This window comes from Zalophus californianus, chromosome 10 (genome assembly GCF_009762305.2).
Source record: "Zalophus californianus isolate mZalCal1 chromosome 10, mZalCal1.pri.v2, whole genome shotgun sequence".
NCBI classification, from domain to species: Eukaryota; Metazoa; Chordata; class Mammalia; order Carnivora; family Otariidae; genus Zalophus; species Zalophus californianus.
In genome coordinates this window covers 53,383,250-53,402,049 of record NC_045604.1, presented here as the reverse complement: position 1 = coordinate 53,402,049, position 18,800 = coordinate 53,383,250, and the positions used below count along the sequence as shown (strand labels likewise).

Sequence of the window (18,800 nt, the reverse complement as noted above, 5' to 3'; positions counted from 1 at the left end):
CCCCTGCCCCTCAGCATAAACACAGAGCCACCTTCAGGAGGCAGTACAGTGCCCACAGTGGCTGCCTAACCTGCTTATGCCAAGTCCCAGCCCCCTGAGCTCTGGCACACCTGCCCTCCATCAAGCTTGCCTCTGTCCCAACATGGCCAGCCCCTTCCCCAGAAGGCCAGCAGAAATACGTGCCCACACCATGTCTCCTGACCAGAGTTCTGCAGGGGTACAGTTCTAGTGGAAGTAGTATCAGGTCTCATTTAACAAGCAGACCTAGCACACCTAGATAAAACTCACTACACTCTGGCCAAGTGCCCACTGCCAGCAAGGAGAGCCTTTGCAGACAACTGGCCCGAAGGATACAGCAGCCAAAACACCACAGCAGAGTGCACACAACACACACCAGAGACACTCTCTGAAGTGCCAGACCCTGGACACTCTATGACCGCTTCTTCATAAAGCCATTACTCTCAGGAGCAGGAAACATAACTGGCTTTTCTAACACAGAGAAGAAAGCAGAGGCTTAGACAGAATATCAAGATGGAGGAATTCATCCCACACGAAAGAACAAGATAAGGTCACAGCCAGAGATCTAAGTGAAACAGATATAAGTAACATGCCTGATGGAGAATTTAAAGCAACAATCATAAAGATACTCACTGGGCTTGGGAAAAGAATAGGAGATTTCAGGAAGACTATTACCACAGAGATAATAGAGTTAAAAAGGAATCTGTCAGAAATGAAAAATTCAATAATTGAGACTGGAAACAGGCTTGAAGCAATGAACACAGGCTGAAAAAGGCAGAGGAAAAAAAGAGTGATGTAGAAGGCAAAATAATGGATAATAAGGAAACTGAACAAAAGAGAGAAAGAATTATGGAACATGAGAATAGACTTAGGGAACTGAGTGACTCCATCAAAAGTAATAACATTCATATAGAAGAAGAAGAGAGAAGGGGGGGCAGAAAATTTATTTGAAAAAATAATAGCAGAAAACTTACCTAATCTGGGGAAGGAAACAAACATCCAGATCCAGGAGGCACAGAGAACTCCCATCAAAATCAACCAAAGCAGGCCAACACCAAGACATATTATAATTAAATTTGCAAAATATAGTGATTAAAAAAAATCTTGAAAGCAGCAAGACAAAAGAAGTCCTTAACTTACAAGGGAAGACAGATTAGGCTAACTGCAGATTTCTCAACAAAAACATGGCAAGCCAGAAGGGAGTGGTAGGACCTATTCAAAGTGCTGAAAGGGAAAAATGTGCAACCAAGAATATTCTTCTATCCAGCAAGGCTATCATTCAGAAGAGGAGAGAAAAAGAGTTTCCCAGACAAACAAAAACTAAAGGAGTTTGTGACCACTAAACCAGCCCTGCAAGAAATATTAAAGGGGACCCTTTGAGTGGAAAGACCAAAAGTGACAAAGACAAGAAAGGAACAGAGAACATCTCCAGAAACAATGACAAAACAAGTAATAAAATGGCACTAAGTACATATCTATCAATAATTACTCTGAATGTAAATGGATTAAATTCTCCAATCAAAAGACATAGGGTATTAGAATGGATTAAAAAAAAAAAAAAACAAGACCCATCTCTACACTCCCTACAAGAGTCTCATTTTAGATCTAAGGTCACCTGCAGATTGGAAGTGAGGGGGTGGAGAAACATTTATCATGCAAATGGATAGCAAAAGAAAGCCAGAGTAGCAATATCACTAGTCAGATCCCTTAACAATGTTCCTTTGGAGATGCCCCACTTTCTTGTTTTTTTTTTATTGTGACCTTGTCAAAAGTCACCAGTCCAAGATGGTAGAACTTTTGGAATTGTCCTACCAAGGCCTGCAAAGGTGAAATCTTCCTAGTGTCCATCTTTTGAGGCTTTCTAGATTTTAGGTTAAGAAAGCCACTTGAGATTTTATACTCTTCTATCTTGCCTTCTGTATCCTCAAAACTAGTACCTAATCAGAAAGACTGCCTGCTTCTGGGCTTGCATTGCCCTCTGAATCTAAAATTAACTTTTTTTCAGATGGATTAGAAAATATTTACACAATAATCTCCATTAAAATCTTTGGAGAGAAACAGAAGGAATCTTTTTCTAAGATGTCAGGGCTTTTCCTCTCAGCCTCTGAACCTGGAGAAAGTACCTGGGATTCCTTCCTACCCTGGGGTGAGGAGAATAGCCTTTTAATAAAGTTGATAGGAAACACTGAGTATGGAGCTGTGAGGATAATCACTTCAAAACTGCCTGCATCTATGGTGAAGAAAGGAAGAGCTGTCATTGCTGATTAGGATTATGAAGCGGGGAGTCATTTTAAACCTTCTGGGGAACAATGGATTTCACAGGGCATTGTTTCTATAACACTTAAATCCTTGTTAATTATCCCACAAAGAAAGCTCTCTGGTGACTCAGAGGCTAGGAGTTGGCCCAGTTGGGGGTGGAGGGTAGAAGGCTGCAGCCAGGAAGCTTGAAGGGCTGTGGGGAAAGGGTGAGATGTTCTGAGACCTGGGGCCAACTTCATTCTGGGCTTGCCTGTTTGTGTGTTCCGTTTGGCTCTGGGCTGGATTCTGGGGAGAGATGGGCTTGCTGTTCAGAAGGCATGAAGTTCTGCCTTAGACTAAATGATGCTTACAGTTGTGACTCTTTTCTCCTCCTATGCTGCGCTGAAGTGATGGAGACTAGGCTGTGTTACAAATAAATCATTTTTTGTTGTTTTTGTTATATATATATATATGTATATATATATATATATATATATATATATATATCAGATAAACTAGACTTTAAAATAAAGACTTAACAAGAGATGAAGAAGGGCACTCTATAATAATAAAGGGGGTAATACAACAAGAAGATCTAATGATTGTAATTATTTATGCACCCAACATGGGAGCACCCAAATATATAAAACAATAATACATAAAGGAACTAATTGATAATAATACAGTAATAGTAGGGAACTTTAACACCCCACGTACATCAATTCACACATCATCTAAACAGAAAATCAACAAGGAAACAATAGCTTTGGATGACACACTGGACCAGATGGACTTAACAGATATATTCAGAACATTCCATCCCAAAACAGCAGAATACACATTCTGTTCAAATACACATGGGACGGTCTCCAGAATAGATCCCATACTAAGTCACAAATCAGAACTCAACAAGTTCAAAAAGACTGAGATCCTACCATGCATTTTTTCTGACCACAATGCTATGAAACTTAGTCAACCACAAGAAAAAATTTGGAAATACCACAAACACACAGAGGTTAAACAACATGCTACTAAACAATGAATGGGTCAACCAGGAAATCAAAGAATAAATTTAAAAATACATGTAAATAAATGAAAATGAAAACAACAGTCCCAAACCTCTGGGATGCAGCAAAAGTGGTCACAAGAGGGAAGTATATAGCAATACAGGCCTTCCTCAGGAAGCAAGAAAAATCTCAAATAAACAACCAAACCTTATACCCAAAGGAACTAGAGAAAGAACAACAAAGGAAGCTAAAGCCAGCAGAAGAAGGAAATAATAAAGATTAGAACAGAAATAAATGATAAAGAAACTTAAAAAAACACAATAGAATAGATCAATGAAACCAGGAGCTGGTTCTTTGAAAAAATTAATAAAATTGATAAACCCCTAGCCAGACTTATCAAAAAGAAAAGAGAAAGAACCCAAATAAACAAAATCACAAATGAGAGAGGAGAAATAACAACCAACACCACAGAAATACAAACAATTATGAGAGAAGATTATGAAAAACTATATGCCAACAAATTGGACAACCTGAAAAAAAAAGGATGAATTCCTAGACACATATAAACTACCAAAACTGAAACAAGCAGAAATAGAAAACTTGAACAGACTGATAACCAGCAAAGAAACTGAATCAGTAATAAAAAATCTCCCCAAAAACAGAAGTCCAGGGCCAGGTGGCTTCACAGATGAATTCTACCAAACATTTAAACAAGAGTTAATACCTATTCTTAAACTATTCCAAAAAGTAAAAAAGGAAGGAAAGTTTCCAAATTTATTCTATGAGGCCAGCATTACCCTGATACCAAAACTCAGAAAAAGACTCCCCTAAAAAAGAAAACTACAGGCCAATACCCCTGATGAACATAGATGCAAAGATTCTCAATAAAATACTAGCAAACTGAATCCAACAGTACATTGAAAGAATCATTCACCAGGATCAAGTGGTATTTATGCCTGGGCTGCAAGAGTGGTTCAATACAAATCAATCAATGTGATATACCACATTAACAAAAAAAAAGGATAAGAACCATATGACCCTTTCAATAGATGCAGAAAAAGCATTTGACAAAGTACAGCATCCATTCATGATAAAAACCCTCAAGACAGTAGAGTTAGAGTAGAACATACCTCAATGTAATAAAGGCCATATATGAAGAACCCACAGGTAACATCATACTAATGGGGAAAAAATGAGAGCTTTTCTCCTAAGGTCAGGAATAAGACAAAGATGTCCACTCTCACCACTGTTATTCAACATAATACTGGAAGTCCTAGCTACAGCAGTCGGAAAACAAAAAGAAATAAAAAGTATCCAAATTAGCAAGAAAGAAGTCAAACTGTCACTATTTGCAGATGACATGATACTCTATATAGAAAACCCAATGGGTCCACCAAAAAATTGCTACAACTGATACACAAGTTCTCGCTTTGGCAGCACATATACTAAAATTGGAATGATATAGAGAATATTGGCATGGCCCCTGAACAGGGATGACATGCAAATTTGTGAAGCATTCCTTATTTTTAAGATAATTATCATATGGTTTCACTCATATGTAGAATATAACGAATAGTGCAGAGCATCATAGGGACAGGGAGGGAAAACTGAATGGGAAGAAATTAGAGAGGGAGACAAACCATGAGAAACCCTTGACTCCGGGAAACAAACTGAGGGTTGCAGAAAGGGAGGTGGGTGAGGGGATGGGGTAACTGGGTGATGGGCAAAGGAGGGCCCATAATATGATGAGCGCTGGGTGTTATATGAAACTAATGAATCATTGAACATTACATCAAAAATAATGATGTATTATATGGTGGCTAATTGAATTTAAATTAAAAATGAAAAAAAAGAGAACTGCTACATGAATTCTGTAAAGTCATAAGACACAAAAACAACATACAGAAATCTGTTGTACTTCTATACACCAATAATGAAGCAGCAGAAAGACAAATTATAGAATCAATCCCATTTACAATTGCACCAAAAACTCTAAGATACTTAGGAATAAACGTAGCCAAACAGGAGAAAGACCAGTACTCTAAAAACTATAAAACACTAATGAAAGAAATTGAAGAGGACACGAAGAAATGGAAAGATATTCCATGTTCATCTATACCACCCAAAGCCATTTACACATTTAATGCAATCCCTATCAAAATAACACCAGCATTTTTCACAGAGCTAGAACAAACAATCCTAAAATTTGTATGGAACTACAAAAGATCCCAAATAGCCAAAGCAACCTTGAAAAGGAAAAGCAAAGCTGGAGGCATCACAATTCTGGAGTACAGGTTATATTACAAAGCTATAGTGATCAAAACTAGCACAAAAATAGACACATAAATCAATAGAACACAATAGAAAATCCAGAAATGAACCCACAACTATAGGGTCAATTAATCTTTCGCAAAGCAGGAAAGAATATTCCAGGGAAAAAGACAGTCTTTTCAACAAATAGTGTTGGGAAAACTGGACAGCAACATGCAAAAGAATGAAACTGGACCATCTTCTTATACCATACACAAAAATAACTTCAGAATGGGGCACCTGGGTGGCTCAGTTGGTTAAGCGACTGCCTTCAGCTCAGGTCATGATCCTGGAGTCCTGGGATCGAGTCCCACATCGGGTTCCCTGCTCAGCAGGGAGTCTGCTTCTCCCTCTGACCCTCTTCCCTCTTGTGTTCTCTCTCATTCTCTCTCTCTCAAATAAATAAATAAATAAATAAATAAATAAATAAATATAACTTCAGAATGGATGAAAGATCTAAATATGAGACAGGAAACCACTAAAATCCTAGAGGAGAATATAGGCACTAACCTCTTTGACATCAGCTATAGCAACTTCTTTCTAGGTATGTCTTTGGAGGCAAGGAAAACAAAAGCAAAAATAAACGATTGGGACTTAATCAAAATAAAAAGCTTCTGCACAGGGAAGGAAGCAATCAACAAAACTAAAAGGCAGCCTATGTGGGAGGGATGGGGGAAGATATTTGCAAATGACATCTCTGATAAAGGGTTAGTATCCAAAATATATAAAAAACGTATACAACTCAACACCCCCAAAAACAAATAATCCAACTAAAAAATGGGTAAAAGACACAGATGGACAATTTTTCCAAAGCACACATACAGCTGGCCAATAGACACATGAAACGATGCTCCAGACCACTAATTATCAGGGAAATACAAATCAAAACTACAATGAGGTATCACCTCACACCTGCCAGAATGGATTTAAATCAAAAGCACAAGAAGTAACAGGCGTTGGTGAGGATATGGAAAGAGGGGAACCCTCCTGCACTGTTGGTGGGAACGCAAACTGATGCAGCCACTATGGAAAACAGTATGGAGTTTCCTCAAAAGGCTGAAAATAGACCTACCCTATGATCCAGCAATTGTACTACTAGGCATTTACCCAAAAAACACTAAAATACCAATTCAAAGGGAAACATGGACCCCGATGTTTATAGCAGCATTATCTACAATAGCCAAACTATGGAAATAGCCCAAGTGTCCATCGACTGATAAATGGATAAAGAACGTGTGGTGTATACACACACACACACACACACACATATAATGGAATATTCCTCAGCTATCAAAAAAGAATGAAATCTTGCCATTTGCAACAACATCGATAGAGCTAGAGAGTATAATGCTAAGTGAAGTAAGTCAATCAGAGAAACATAAATACCATATGATTTCACTCATGTGGAATTTAAAAAACAAAATGAACAAAGAGGCAGAAAAAAAGAGAGAGAGGGAGGCAAACCAAGAAACAAACTCTTAACTATAGAGAACAAACTGATGGTTACCAGAGGGGAGATGGGTGGGGGGATGGGTGAAATAGGTGATGGGGATTAAGGAGGGCATTTGATGTGATGTTAATCAGGTATTGTATGTAATATAATTAATCAGGTATGTATGTAATTACCTGAAATTAATATTACGCTGTATGTTAACCAACTGGAATTTAAATTAAAACTTTTTAAAAATGGTTAACTTTATTATTGGGTACTATGATAAGTACTACAAAATAAATGAAATGAATAAGTATGAATAATTATGAGATATGACTTTTCCTACCAATTGCGGTGACTCTATTTTTTGTTCAGCCAGATTATGAATATCAGGAGCCAAGAGTAAGCTAAAAACTCCTTTAATTCCAGACCATGCTATAACAATTCCCCATCTCCAATTATATTCATAATTTGCATGCATCAGGATGGGGCTCACTAACACAATAGTAAGCAACCTGTGGCGAGAAAAAATTTTATTAATCACACCTGATGTATCAATGTTATTCATGGTTGAATACTAAATTTCATGTAAAACTTTTTCAGGAAAGAGAAAATAATCAGTTTATTGACAAGTTGTTCACACTTTCTGGAAAAACCAAATCTACTGTCTAAATTTTGCATATAATACTCAAATCTTGAAAAACAGTGCTAGAAGTTTTATACAAATATACGGAATTATCATTAACACTATTGGGCACTATTCAGATCTGGGTAGTAAATTTCTGAAAGAAAGTTCTTCAAATAACATTGACAAGCTCATCTATTCCAGAAATTAGGCCAAGAGGACATGCAGATGATGGTCAAAAAGTAAAATTATTGTAGGCACATTAATAAACTTGGCTTAACCAAATTTTTCTTGAGCTCCTGTGAGAATCACAAACTAAATGTCACATAAGTAATCTCAATTTGTGCGATCATTTTTCTTTTCTTTTCTTTTTAGAGTGGGGAGGAACAGACGGAGAGGGAGAAAGAGAATCTCAAGCAGGCTCCATGCCCAGCACAGAGCCTGACGCAAGGCTCGATCTCACAATCCTAAGATCATGACCTAGGCTCTCAAGAGTCAAAGGCTTAACTGACCAAGTCACCAGGTGCCCCTCCTTTCTTTTTTCTTATTTGAGAATAGTTGACCCACAATGTTAACGATAGTTTCAGGTGTGCAACATAGTGACTCAACAACTCTATTCTTAATACTGTGCTCTCCACAAGTGTCTACAGATCATTTTTCTATAAGACCCTGTACCAAAAATTTAGAATCTATCTTTAGGGGATCTGCACCAAAAGAATATCAGTACTGTCCCTCAAATGAGATTTCAACAGAAATAAAATTGACATGTTCTTAGCCTCAAAAAATATATTGTGTATCAATTGCTCAGCTGGGAATTTCACAAGAAAATTTAGAGAATTCCTAACATTGAGAAATCTGCAATTACGATCTGTAATGTATATAATTAATTTGAGCAAACTCCTCTGCTTTGCATTTAAGTCATTTGCAAAGTAATTCTTATCAAACTTTCACCCTTACTAAATGATCTTTCTCTGAAATACCATTAAGTCCAGCCAAAATAGAACAACTCATATCATTTCCTGATATCAACAACAGAAAGGCAGTGTAGAAAAGGCTCTGGAGTCAGTATACCTGGGTTCCAATTGAGGCTGCTTTTCCTAACCATGTAAACTTAAGCAAGTTCTTTAACCTCTCTAAGCCTCAATTTCTTCACCCGTAAAGTGGAGATAATAAGTGTACTTGCCTCAAAGGATTATTGTGAAGATTTGATTAAATGAGGCAACATTCACGGGACTTAGAATGATGTTTTGAATGTGGTTAGCACTCAATACATGTTAGAATAATTATTATGACCAGGCCTTAGTTTGGCTTCAGCCTCTAAAATGTTTTTCTCAACAAGTCTCTTATGAAAAGTCCACCCATACTTTGAGGGCCCCTGAGGATGACTCCTTCGTTGAAGGCTCTCCTCTAAGGAGGTGACAACAACAGTTCACATAAGATCTCTGGCACTCCCTAGCCATTTGACTTTGGGCAAGGTACTTTGCCTTTGTTAGCTAGTTTCTTCATCCATAAAATTGTCATCTCCTAGTGTTGTTATGAAGATGAAATGAGACACCAGATGTGTAGCTGAGTCAAACAATGTACAAAAAGCCATTTCTCTTTCTTCATATTCTGTGACCAATCTCAACTTGCACATGAGCTTCCATGGTAGAAAGAAACGTAAATTGCATACACATCCTTGTGTGTGAGAGTGACTATCTGAGTGGCGTGCAGTGCCTTCAGAGTCAGCAAAAGTAATGTCCCCTGAGAACATCTTGTAAAGAAAGCTCCCTTGGCCAGGTCTGTCTTCAGTGGAAGCGACACTGTAATGAATTATTATCAAAGACACAACTTCTACGAGTGGGCAATGGAGTTCGAGAGAAAACATGTTCATGCAGTCAGGTTTAAACCCCAATTCTGGGGACGCCTGAGTGGCTCAGTTGGTTAAGCATCTGCCTTTGGCTCAGGTCATGATCCCAGAGTCCTGGGATCGAGCCCCTCATCGGGCTCCCTGCTCAGTGGGGAGCCTGCTTCTCCCTCTCCCTCTGTCCCTCCCCCTGCTCATGTTCTCCCTCTCTCTCTCAAATAAGTAAATAAAATCTTTTAAAAAATAAACCCCAATTCTCCCCAAGTTGGGTAACTCTAGGCAAGTTTTTAAACTTCCTGGGCTTCATCTGTGAAATGATGCAGTAACACCTACTTCATAGGGTTGTATTAGTATTAATGGCATAATGTACATGGTAGGTGCTTAATAAATGGCTTTATCATAGCTATGATGATAATAAAGGAGGATGAAAGTCAACAAAAACATTGAGAGCCATTAATCTCCTTCAGTGTTGCTCAAACTCTAACAAACATGTTGAAACAGTTTCCTGGATGGGCCCATGAATGTGCATTTCTACCAAGCTCATGGGTCATGATGCTGATGCTGCTGTTCTTGCCCCTTCTCCTTTTCTAGATGAAACTTTGAAGAGTAAACAGACTTCCCCCAGTCGCACAGTAAGCTATTGTCAGGTTTTTTGACTCCACGTCCAGAGTTCTTCTTGCTATAACCCACTGCCTCCCAATTCTAATTCTGGGCTTAAGAACCTAAGTCCAGTAAGCAAACTTTAAGATATAATTCCTACCTTACAAAATTCACTGTTGCAAATAAGATGAACATGAAAACCACAGTATGAAATCCTAAATACTTGGTTTCTCCACATCCAATTACAATGCCAAAGAAAGTATATATTAATTGTTGGTATACAGTTGAAAACATTATTAGGAACCTAGGATGAATGGAAAATAAATCACATTTTAAGCAATGGGTTTTTTAAATAGTTGCCTTTTCATAGAAAAGCATGTATCCCATACCTATCATTCTTGTCTTATCAGAGGTTCTTGCCTCCAGCACTGTTACAATCAACATTTAAAAAGAATTTTATTGGAACTAAAATACACCCGGCTCCATATTCTCCAATACTCTCATCACATCATGCCCATGGGCTGCCTCTCACAGGAGAATAGTAAGAGCAAGGCAGGAAAATAAGGCTCTCCACCTCCTCCCCCGATTGGTGATGTGGCAGTTTTGCTGAGTTTAGCTGGCATCATATCAAACTGTTGGGTCAGCCACAGCTAAACCTAGAAACACCTGGTTAACCTTGACTTTTCAACAGTTGACTGGATCACCTCACTGCCCTCTGCAGGATTTCTCCCTTCGTGATTTGCTTGAAAATCCCTTACCTTGAAAGTCTCTCCTGTCTGCTTTTCCATCTACTGAATTCCTAAAAATCTCATAAGGCTAACTCAAATCCTGTGTTCTTCATGAAACCATCCTAAGCACTCTCACTGGAAGTGATCCTCCTTTAAATCCCTACAGTGCCAATTGTCTATACCACCATGGTTCGTTAAGCAGACAAGTGAATTAGAATCACCCGTATTGCCTTTCCAAACATCTATACATCTGGCCCCGCCCCCAAAGAGTTTTATTGAGTAGACCAGAACACAGTGGTTAGGGCTCAGGGCTGTTCTGGTTCCATGTGGTAACACACCTGCACCCAGGCCAGGTTTGACTTCTACAAGCACATTGCAAGTGCCGCCTCTGCTTGGGCCCCTCCACTGGGACTTTCCCTTTCAGCTAACTAGGTGAGTGTGCCTATTCCACAAACCAGCCTCCCTATAGGTGGTTTCAAGATCTACATTTAGAAAGCGGCATTAGGAAGCCTCATTTTGGCTTCAGAGGGAAACCATGTCCTCTGAAACAGCATTACCCCAATAAAAGAGATGGTCTAATTCTCTATCTGATTCCCATCTCCTGATTCATTAGATTCAGAACTCAGACAAAGGAAGGGTTTGGGGTCCCCCCCACCAATGCTTAGTTTTCTGAAATTCAGAAATGATGGAATAACAGAATACTTTTTCAAATGTCTCCACAGGACCTAAAAAAAATGCCTTACATATAGTAGGATCCCAATAAATCTATAGTGATTCAGACTTACTAGTTTCTTAAATAAACATGCCCACCACTCAACTATGAGTGCCTTCTGAGAAGGGGACTTATTTACATAGCCCCAAACCTAAGATACAACATCCAGACCACAGCAGACATTAAGAAAGGATTGGTTGAATAGGTTCAAGAATAAACAATTAAATGAATAGAACGAGTAATATATAATGATGTCTGTCAGACAGCTCAGCATGCGTGAGCTCAGGAAACTGTCCAGATTCAGACAAAAAGCATATATTCTATGAACTATTTATTCCCAAGCTTCTGGATTCTAAAAACCAGTTAAATGTCATATTCATATAGACACAAAATTAGAAGAGTTAATTATAGGTGCCAATTTTTTTTATTTTGCCAAGTGAAATTATTTTTTTTTAAAAGTACCATCTTCTATCACTGGGATTTCATAAAAGAAAGAACATTTTAAATGTTAAATTTTAATTTCTCACAATCCAAAGTAAATTTTTATCAAGAGTTATGTATAAAAAATCACAGCCTCTGAGCCACACATACAATATTCATAACAAGAATATCAATCGATGTCAACAATTGTTGGTACCTTAAGTGCTTTCAAATATAACTGGTAATAAATTTCAGAATTAAAAGGTAGAAAAAAGTTATAAACGGGGAGTCTTATGTGTCCAAGAAGGCAGAACCACTTAAGCACTAACATTCTATGATATCTATACCAAGTACACAATAGGAGACTTACTTAGTAATTATTAACTCAATCCTCGGTTTAAAGCTTAAGGAATCTAAATTCAGTCCAACAGTGACTAATGCAACCATTCCCGACATTCCCAAAAATTCCACTGGGGAGGAAAAAAATGAATAAAATTAGTTGAATTCAAATCTGCACACTGAGGTACTTTATCTTGAGTGAAGAATTGGTGAGAGACTTAAGAGACACATTTCTTGGAAAGTTGCTTCAAAGGGATTGGCCCAATCCTATAGACCCAGGGTTGGCACACTTTCTCTGTAAAGGATCACAGAGTAAACATTTAGTCTTTGCAGGACACACAGTCCACGTCACAACTACGCAACTCAGCTGTTGTAGCAAAAAAGCAGCCACAGAAAGCTTGCCAACAAATGCGTGTCTAGTAAATAATAGACAGACACTGACAGTTGAAGCGCTTTGGAGCAGGGCAGAGCTGGTTGCTCCAGGCATGTGACCTCCCTTTTCTCTATTAGCATCCCTGCATCTATAAAATGGATATAAAAGAATAATGCCCCACAGAGTTGTTGTGTGGATTCAATTAAATAACATGAAAAATGCTTGGCACACTTTAAATCAATGAAGATATGATAGTCACTATTACTGTGCCATTGTTTTTATACATTCACTTTACTGCTTAGTAAATTAATACTGTTTATTTGAATTTTATTTTTTTATTTTATTTTTTTATATTTTCACTATTTTCAGTATTTATATTATTCCTTTGGTTTATCTAATCACTTAAGTCCACTTTAGATTTAGTTTTACCTACTTATGTAACTGAATTTAATATAAATAACCAAGGAGAGTAAAACCAGGAGTGCTGGGAACTGTGATGATAGGGAAACTGTCTTTTGAAATCTTATTTCCACTTCCCTATAATTAGTATTACTGGATTTTAAAGCTCATCATAGTCTTTCTCAGTAATAGACAGTACTTACAGACAACATCTGCTATGAGGAAACCAGTAAATAATTTCATTTTAAAACTGATGTCATCTTATTTAGCATAATCCCAATGTTATAGAATTACATGGTATGAAGGCATACATTAACATATGTATGTATGTTTATACACATTTTATTAAAAATGTATCCATGGTCTAATTTATAACACAGGTATATAGGTGATTTTTTTTTTGACTTTTCAGAATATTTCCAAAATTCTACAATCAATATGTGTTACTTTTATAATTAGACAACATTTTTACAAAATTACAAAAGCTATTATATTCAATTGTATTTTAAATGTTCCAAAGGAGGATAAAGTCATGGACTATGTAATAAAGGAAGTAATTTTCATCTTTATAAAGCTGGGTTGTTAAAAATAGACTTGTACAGTTTTTCTAACTCAATGGAAAAAACCATCACAGAAAATTGTGCTGTAGACAAGTGGCTCTCTCAATCTTTGTCTCTCTCTTCCTCTCTCTGGTTTAGAAAAAGTGAAGGTCCTCCTAAGAAAATCAAAGGGTTTTTTTTTTCCTAAAAGCAACAGGATTCAAGACTGGATGTTTTCTAACTAAAATATATTCCGGTAATGATGGAAGTTTGACATTTATTACCTAGACCAACAATGATAGTGAAGAGACAGTGGAGTGATCAGCACTGGCATGGGGAGGAAGGGGAGGCATTGTTTATAGAGAGTTTTAAAACAATAAAACTAATGAAAAGTTGTCTGCTCTTTGTTATCTCCATTCCCCAGAAATTCTGAATTATGTCAATAAAATATTCCTCTTGCTTGTTTAAGCACCTCTCTTGGTATACCTCTGGCCTACACTTTTATAAAACCCACCATGTCTCATGAATTATAAATTGACTCTTCAAGTGCCTTTTGTCCCCTCAATCAAATTTTCTTCCATGGGCCGATATATTAATATTTCCAACTGTACTACCTGTCAACCAACAATGTTCCAGAATCATTGTGTCCTTTGCAAGGCAATATCTATGCCATTTTGTTTTGTTTTGTTTCATGAAAAAAAATGAATGTGCTGGTACAAGTGATTTCTTGAGGTCCAGGTTTCATGAATTGAACACAATTGAGACAAAAATGGGAAATTACTACATGCGCTCAAAGAGGCAATCTAACTTCAATCAGATGCTCCCTGGACTTAAGCCAGCCGACTGCATGTTCCTTAGTGAGGGAAGAAAACAAAATTAGATAACATGACAGAAATGTAATATTAGAGAATGTGTGAATTAGAATTTTATCTATGTTTGGCAATGGAATTTCTGGCAATGGAACTTCTCCTGATAATATGTCTGTTACTGACTTCTGCTGTCAGGAACTTATTAAATATAAGAGTAAAGGACTGGGCGCCTGGGTGGCTCAGTTGGTTAAGCGACTGCCTTCGGCTCAGGTCATGATCCTGGGGTCCCGGGATCGAGTACCGCATCGGGCTCCCTGCTGAGCGGGGAGTCTGCTTCTCCCTCTGACCCTCTTCCCTCTCGTGCTCTCTGTCTCTCACTCTCTCTCTCTCAAATAAATAGATAAAATCTTAAAAAAAAAAAAAAGAGTAAAGGACTGCCCAAAGTGGTTTCTTAATCCGTGAAGCAGAGGAAAATGCAACGGAGGAGAGAGAAATATCCGTTTCTCTGCTGTAACAGAGTACCACAAACTATCTTAAACAGTATGAATTTATTGCCTCAGAATTCTAGAGGCTCGAGGTCCAACATCAAGGCTCCCTCAGCAGTGATTCCTTCTGAAACTAAAAGGAAGGATCTACTCCAGACCTCCCAACCACTGACTGGAAGCATCTTCATCTTTTAGAAAGAAAGTGGAAAGGAACCAACATTTGTTGGCTGCTCTAACTTGAGTCCAGTGGTGAGCTAGTAAATGTTTAAAACCAACTCTCTGGAGGTTAAAAAAAATCCCTGATGGGTAGTGTCTGCCAGTTACCATGGCAGTAAATACTCCCAATAGGGCCAATTTCAAATGATGCCACCCACACAGAGTTGTGAAGAGATGTGTGCAATCAGCTCTTACAAGGTGGTAAGCTCTATCTCCAGCACATCCGCATGAGCAAGTCACATAACACACATTATCTCATTAGTGCCAGCAATACACCTATAAATTAGGTGTTACTATATCACATTTATAGATGAGGAAACTAACTAAAGCTTAGAGAGGATAAGTAATATTCCAAGGTCAACAAGCTAATAAATTGTGAAGTTGGGGTCTGAATTCAAATCTGTCTAACTCCAAGTTCTTTGAGAATTAATATCAGTTTATTCAACCAACATGTCTTAAATTACTTTCAGGTATATGGGAAGCACTGGGTCTGGCTGGGGGAACACAGAAGAGAGAATAAATAAAAACTTGAAGAGACAGCCTCTACCTCAAGGAACTCATGACCTAGTGGAAGAAATGGAAATATTAATTTTTAAAAATTTTTTCTTCACACATTTAAGGCATCCATAAAGGTTTCACAGGGGGAAAAAAAGAAAAGAAGAAAGAAAGAAAGAGAAAGAAAGAAAACGAAAGAAAGAAAGAAAGAAAGAAAGAAAGAAAGAAAGAAAGAAAGAAAGAAAGAAAGAAAGAAAGAAAGGAAGAAAGAAAGAAAGAAAGAAAGAAAGAAAGAAAGGAAGAAAGAAAGAAAGGAAGAAAGGAAGAAAGGAAGAAAGGAAGAAAGGAAGAAAGGAAGAAAGAAGAAAGAAAGAAAGAAAGAAAGAAAGAAAGAAAGAAAGAAAGAAAGAAAGAAAGAAAGAAAGAAAGAAAGAAAGAAAGAAAGAAAGAAAAAGGAAGGAGGGAAGGAAGGAAGGAAGGAAGGAAGAAAGAAAGAGAAAGAAAGAAAAAGAAAGAAAGAAAGACAAAGAAAGAAACAAAGAAAGAAAGAAAGAAAGAAAGAAAGAAATAAACAAAAAAGAAAGAAAGAAAGAGGAAGGAAGGAAGGAAGGAAGGAAGGAAGGAAGGAAGGAAGGAAGAAAGAAAGAAAGAAAGAAAGAAAGAAAGAAAGAAAGAAAGAAAGAAAGAAAGAAAGAAAGAAAGAAAGAAAGAAAGAAAAAAAGAAAAAGAAAGAAAGAAAGGAAGAAGGAAATGACCCTTTAGTGAACGTTTTCTGTAATTTTACTCATTTGGGGCAGTAAGCAACTCCTGAGTGGCATTTTACCTATAGAGGAAGCAGGGCTTTTAGGTGACTGGAGAGGACAAGAGGAGTAATTAAGCTCTTGATATCTGAGGTCTTTCACAGATGGAAGTTGCTCTACTGTGTGGCATGAGAGCAGAAGCAGGATATGACCATTTCTATGCAGTTACTATGGCTCTTGGGGACTGGCCACCTTACTAAGGCCAGTAAAAAACTTTAATTGCCCATCTCACTAGACTAAAAGATTATTGCAGGTCTACCAGTGCTAGGTACTCTGACTCCTACGATTATTCCACTCTTCCAGATCCAGGTATATCTGATTTCTCCCTCTCTTTTCCTGCCTCCTAGCCACTGGTAATGGCTGCCATTCCTACAGTCTCCTCAGTCTGGTACCCACCGAGGGAAAGACAGTTGGGCTGGAAAGACCTGAGGAGCATCTTTCCCAGCAATCTCATTTTAGAGATGGGTCGCTAAGGTCAGAACAGGAATCAGCACTGAGCTGCCAGTGACTTCCAGGGGACTTCCAGTGACTAAATGTAAGGTCAAAAGGTGGGGCTCAAAAAGAATAAGAGAGTAATTACATGGAGAAGAAATGCAAAGGGAAGGGACATTGGGCTTGGAATTAAGGGGATGTTAAGAGAGACCAGGAAAGAGCTAGAAGTTGTAGAAGGATAATATGACAAGATGCACAGAGGGGCTACCACAAGGAAGAAGCAGTTGAGAGGAGGCAACTGGATTCAAGATCAATGAAAACCAAAAATACATAAAATTCACTTCGAGGACAGCATTTTTTGTATCTGTTTCTGCCTTACCAATGTAGAAGGTCATGTACACCAATGAAATGCAAAGAATGACACTATTAAGTGTATTGCTAAAGAGGTCAGTCAATATAAACTGAATGATTCTTGCACACGAATATCCACATATTATGCTTCCCAGGATGTCCAAGGAGAGGCCCAAGATTACATGTAACTCTAGAAAAAAGAATAAAAGAAAAAAAGAAGAAGTTGAACTATAAATTTCATTTCTTTCATTGATGGCATTTGGGTCTATGCACTTTGGTTTGCTTTTGAGATTTTGAATGAGACCTTGTTCTTCAGCAAATGGGGGTTCCCCATGAAAGCTTAGCAAAACAGAGACTCTGGGGATATTATTTCCCTTACAGTCTAGAGTTTGAGATTCACTTATCCAGGGACAGCAGATTCCAACGTCCTCAAAAGCCAGGCAGAGAGCATAAATGTGGAAAGTCCGTGACAAATGGGAGAATGAATGTCTGACCAAAAGACATCCAAATTCATATTTTTTACAAACTATGTTTGGGCCAAGCAAATCATGTCCAGGGTCGCCACCAACCTGCAGTCCGTTTGTGACCCCTGCCCCCAGCCCAGGGGCATTTGGGAAATGGAGAAGAGAAATTTTCCGTAGTCCCAATAACTGGGGACAACACTGGCAGTAGTGAGCAGGTGTCAGGCAATACCAAGGGCAGTCCTAAATAACACTGTCCCACCCCAAATGCCTCTAGCTCCCCACTGAGAAGCACTGCAAACCCCTTTTATCACCAACATTCTTTCTCCTTTTAGCACCTCTCTCCTCCTAAAACTATCACTTAAACAAATCAGGAGGACACCTTTTCCCTTTTTATGCTGTGATTTCCCCTCCTCCTTTCTTTTCTACTAGAACCACCTCTGGAAACCTAGCAAAGCAACACGCTCCATACCCCAGTGAACTTGAACCACATGAATCTATTATCACTTCCAGGACCTGACTCTCCAGTACTGCTGGAAACATTCTGCCTTCACCCTCAGGCTTAAATTCAGGATCAAGTCAATTCTTAATATCCATTCACTGAGATCCAGGAAGGAAGTTACTCTGAGCCAGATGATGTGTGTGCCTGTGTGTGTATGGGTGTGAAGGAAAGAGATGAAACCATTTCTTTAACATTCTTTGCCCCTTCCTGTCCAAGAAAACACATAGATGGTAATTATTTTCTTGTTATCTGATATTCTATTTTAATTGGTCCAAAAGTATAGAGAAAGCAGTAAAGTTAAGACATCTTGAATGTATTTTTATTTTTACTTTTTTAAAGATTTTTTTATTTATTTAAGTAATCTGTACACCCAACATGGGGCTCAAACTCATGACCCTGAGATCAAGAGTCACATGCCCCTCTGACTGAAACTGCCAGGCGCCCTTTAATATATTTTAATGTCAGTGTGAATTGAAATGCATCATATAAGAATGATTTTAGAAAATAAGACAAAAAAGATGCTCCTACCCGTAAACATGGAACTGTGGAGAAAGTTGCTCCGAAAAATTCCAAAACAAATGGATGTGAAGCCACAAATGATCATTGATTCTCCTCGTATGATATCAGTATACATTTTGGAAATGCCTGGAAAAGGAAATAAAA

The 18,800-nt window shown here is 38.0% G+C and overlaps 1 protein-coding gene and 1 non-coding gene across 2 annotated transcripts in view; one reads left to right on the top strand and one right to left on the bottom strand.

Annotated features, from left to right (window-relative positions):
• Positions 1-18,800, bottom strand: part of SLC9C2 (solute carrier family 9 member C2 (putative)) — a 106,060-nt gene that overhangs the window by 67,720 nt on the left and 19,540 nt on the right. Inside the window, exons 6-10 of the mRNA XM_027612500.2 lie at positions 18,666-18,782; positions 17,203-17,364; positions 12,307-12,406; positions 10,237-10,380; positions 7,352-7,520 (exon numbers count right to left, since the gene is read on the bottom strand). Coding sequence (XP_027468301.1) covers positions 7,352-7,520; positions 10,237-10,380; positions 12,307-12,406; positions 17,203-17,364; positions 18,666-18,782 — 692 coding nt within the window. The remainder of the gene's footprint in view (positions 1-7,351; positions 7,521-10,236; positions 10,381-12,306; positions 12,407-17,202; positions 17,365-18,665; positions 18,783-18,800) is intronic.
• Positions 4,685-4,791, top strand: LOC113933829. Its single transcript, XR_003523524.1, has one exon. It is a non-coding gene; the product is annotated as a U6 spliceosomal RNA (small nuclear RNA).